Below are 2,675 nucleotides of genomic sequence, written 5' to 3'. Positions count from 1 at the left end.
TCCTCGAGGGAGGCGGGTGCGGAGCTGGGAGGATGCTGGGGGCTGTGGAGGACGCTGAGGAGTGACCCCAGGAGGCTCTGGATAAACAGATGGAATTTCTTTAATTTCTTTGTGGTGGTGGGGGGGGGTTCTGGAGGCTCCTTTCCTGGAGGCATCCAAAACCCCTGTGGGCTGGAGGCCCGCTAGCTGTCCGTGCTCTGGCACGGAGATGAATCCAGGGAGGAGTCTTCGGATCCCGAAGTTTCTTCGGGATTCTTCTGGGGCTCAGGCTCTGGCTCTGGCTTCCGCTTTGGCGCCTGCCACAATCTTCGAGGCAAGCAGCATTGCACCGCCAGCATGTACCACGGATCCCGCGGGCGTTGCAGCCAGTGGAGATGCTGCCTCACGGTCCGGATGGTGCGGGTGGTCTCTTCACGCACCGAGGGCTCCGCGTCATTCATCATGGGCTCCAGGACTGCGGGAGGACAGAAAGAGGCTGCAGCCTCTGCTTGGGCCGGGGGAGACCCCTCCAGGAGCCCCCTGGCCGGGAGGAAGGCGGGGAGAGCTGCTGTGAGCACCCCCCCCCCAGCCTCCCCGAGGCCTGGCCTCCACCCCGTCCCCCCTCACTCACTTGCAATTATTTCGTGCACTTTCTCTTCACTCTGGTCCCGGTGATGTTCTGCCGCGAGCCCTAGGATCAGAAGCCGCCCGTCAGCCTCCGCCCCAGGGAGGGCGAGGGGAGGCCCCGGGGCCATTGTGGGGGCAGGGGGGGACAGGCGGGGGGCAGCTCACCGATGAATCTGACGGCCTCCTTGCGCACCGACGCCTGGGGATCCGACAGGTAGGCCCGGCACCTCTGCAGACGCTCCTCCACCCGTTTTCGGTCCTGCTGAAGCTGGAGAGGCCGCGGGGCTCCGTCAGCCTCCCCCGGCCTCGTTCCTTTCCCCCCGGCCACCCCCCTTCCAGCCTCAGCGCGGAGGCCGCCCTCACCAGGCAGGCTCTGATCCTCCAGGTCTGGTTCATGTGGGCCACTTCCTGCAGCTCGTCCCACCACAGCAGCTCGGACCCGGCCATCAGGGCTTCCTGGGCAGCCTGCGGGGCAGCAGAGGCAGGGAATTGGCGCTGGCTCCTCGCCGCCTGCCTCCGGCCCTGCCGCGAGCCCCCCCCCACCCCATGGGCGCCACTCACCTTGGCCACGCTCGGGTTCTCCTCGCTCATGCGGAGGTAGAGGGTCAGCAGGACGTTGTGCACTTTCTTCCACATCTTTCTGCGGTGCTTCCACAGCACACGCTCCATGCACGCGCTGAAGAGCTTCATGGCATTCTCCCGCACCATGTCGGCCTCCTGGAAGAGGAAGAGGAGGATGGAGGCTGAGCGATCCTCGCCCGCCCAGCCGTGGCACGGGGTGGGTGCCGCAGGAGCCTCGCCCCCCCCCTTACGTTGTCCAAGTAAGGCGTGAGCAGATCGACCAGCCGCAGGGAAGTGATGCTGGCCGACTTCTTCATCAGGGCGCGCAGGACCCTGCAGCACACCGCCAGCGCCGCCGCCGTGATGTGGGGGTTGCCGAACCGCAGGGTTTTCAGGACGTCGGGCAGCAGGATAATCCCCGTTAGCCCCTGCAATGACAGCAGCGAGCCCAGGGCGTGAGGAGGCCGCCGGGGATGGGGATGGGGATGGGGATGGGGATGGGGATGGGGATGGGGATGGGGAAGGGCAGGGTGTGTGGGGGAGGGTGTGGGGGGCTGCGCTCACCATCTTGGGCCTCTCCAGCATCGCCGCCAGCCCTTTGAGTGCGATCCAGAGCAGGTGGAAGTTGGTGTTCCTGATGCATTTCTTCAGGCACTCCACGTCCTGTAGCACGGCGGGGATGGGGTCCTCGGGGCTCAGGGTCTGCATGAGGCCGAGCTGGAGGATTTCGTACTCCTCGGTCATCCCAAAGTGCGCACGTATGGTATTGTCGCGCAGCAGCATGCAAATCTCGTTCAGGAGCTTCTTCGGCATGCCGGGCGTGCTGAAAATCTCCTCCCACATCTCCATTGAGGATCTGCGGGCACAGACAGGGGCTGTTGAGGGGCCCTGCGGGGTGTCGGGGGCCCTGTGGGGTTTTCGGGAGGCTGGGGGGCCGGTACCTCAGTCTTGAGGGGCAGATGAAGAGTATGGACATGGTGGCGGAGTGGGGATAGCACCGTGTCATGAGGACCAGCACCTCCAGCAGCTTCTGGCGCACGGCGGGCGTCAGCTCCTCCACCAGCTTCTTGCGGAAGAAGATGACGAAGTGCGGGACCTGGCGGCAAAGAGGACAAACACACACACACACGGGGGGTGAGAAGTGGCCTCTCCTCTCCTTCCCCGGCCTCGTTTAGGGTTTGGGGGGGCACTCACCGACGCAAACCAGCTGATGGGGTCCTCCCGCGCCGCGTTCAGCAAGAAGGAGACCCACTGCTCGTCCTCCTCAGGCACCTCATGTGACACCACCTCCAGGCAGGTCAGCATCAGGTCCGTGCGCTGCTGCTCCAGCAGGTACCTGCCGAAGGGCTGCGAAAAGGGGGGGACACAGCTCAGCCAGGGGGGGCCACGGGGCTGCGGGGAGGGGCACGGGGAAAGGGGAGAAGCCACTGACCTCCAGTGAGGAGCACTTGCCCAGGAAGTCGCCGATCTTGTGGAGCCGCATCATGGCGCGGCGGCGGGGCAGCGCG

At 65.6% G+C, this 2,675-nt stretch overlaps 1 protein-coding gene across 1 annotated transcript; it reads right to left on the bottom strand.

Annotated features, from left to right (window-relative positions):
- Window positions 1-251: 251 nt before the first annotated feature.
- Window positions 252-2,131, bottom strand: LOC137847259 (uncharacterized). The gene is made up of 5 exons (XM_068665550.1): window positions 1,732-2,131; window positions 1,419-1,595; window positions 1,168-1,323; window positions 611-670; window positions 252-454 (listed from the first exon to the last, which is right to left on the bottom strand). The coding sequence occupies exons 1-4, from the start codon at window positions 2,014-2,016 to the stop codon at window positions 617-619; spliced, it is 672 nt and encodes a 223-aa protein (XP_068521651.1). The 5' UTR covers window positions 2,017-2,131; the 3' UTR covers window positions 252-454; window positions 611-616.
- Between the last annotated feature and the right edge of the window lie 544 nt (window positions 2,132-2,675).

Source organism: Anas acuta, chromosome W, assembly GCF_963932015.1.
Source record: "Anas acuta chromosome W, bAnaAcu1.1, whole genome shotgun sequence".
NCBI lineage: Eukaryota > Metazoa > Chordata > Aves > Anseriformes > Anatidae > Anas > Anas acuta.
Note: the sequence above shows the minus strand (reverse complement) of the source record. Positions and strands in the feature narration are given on the sequence as shown.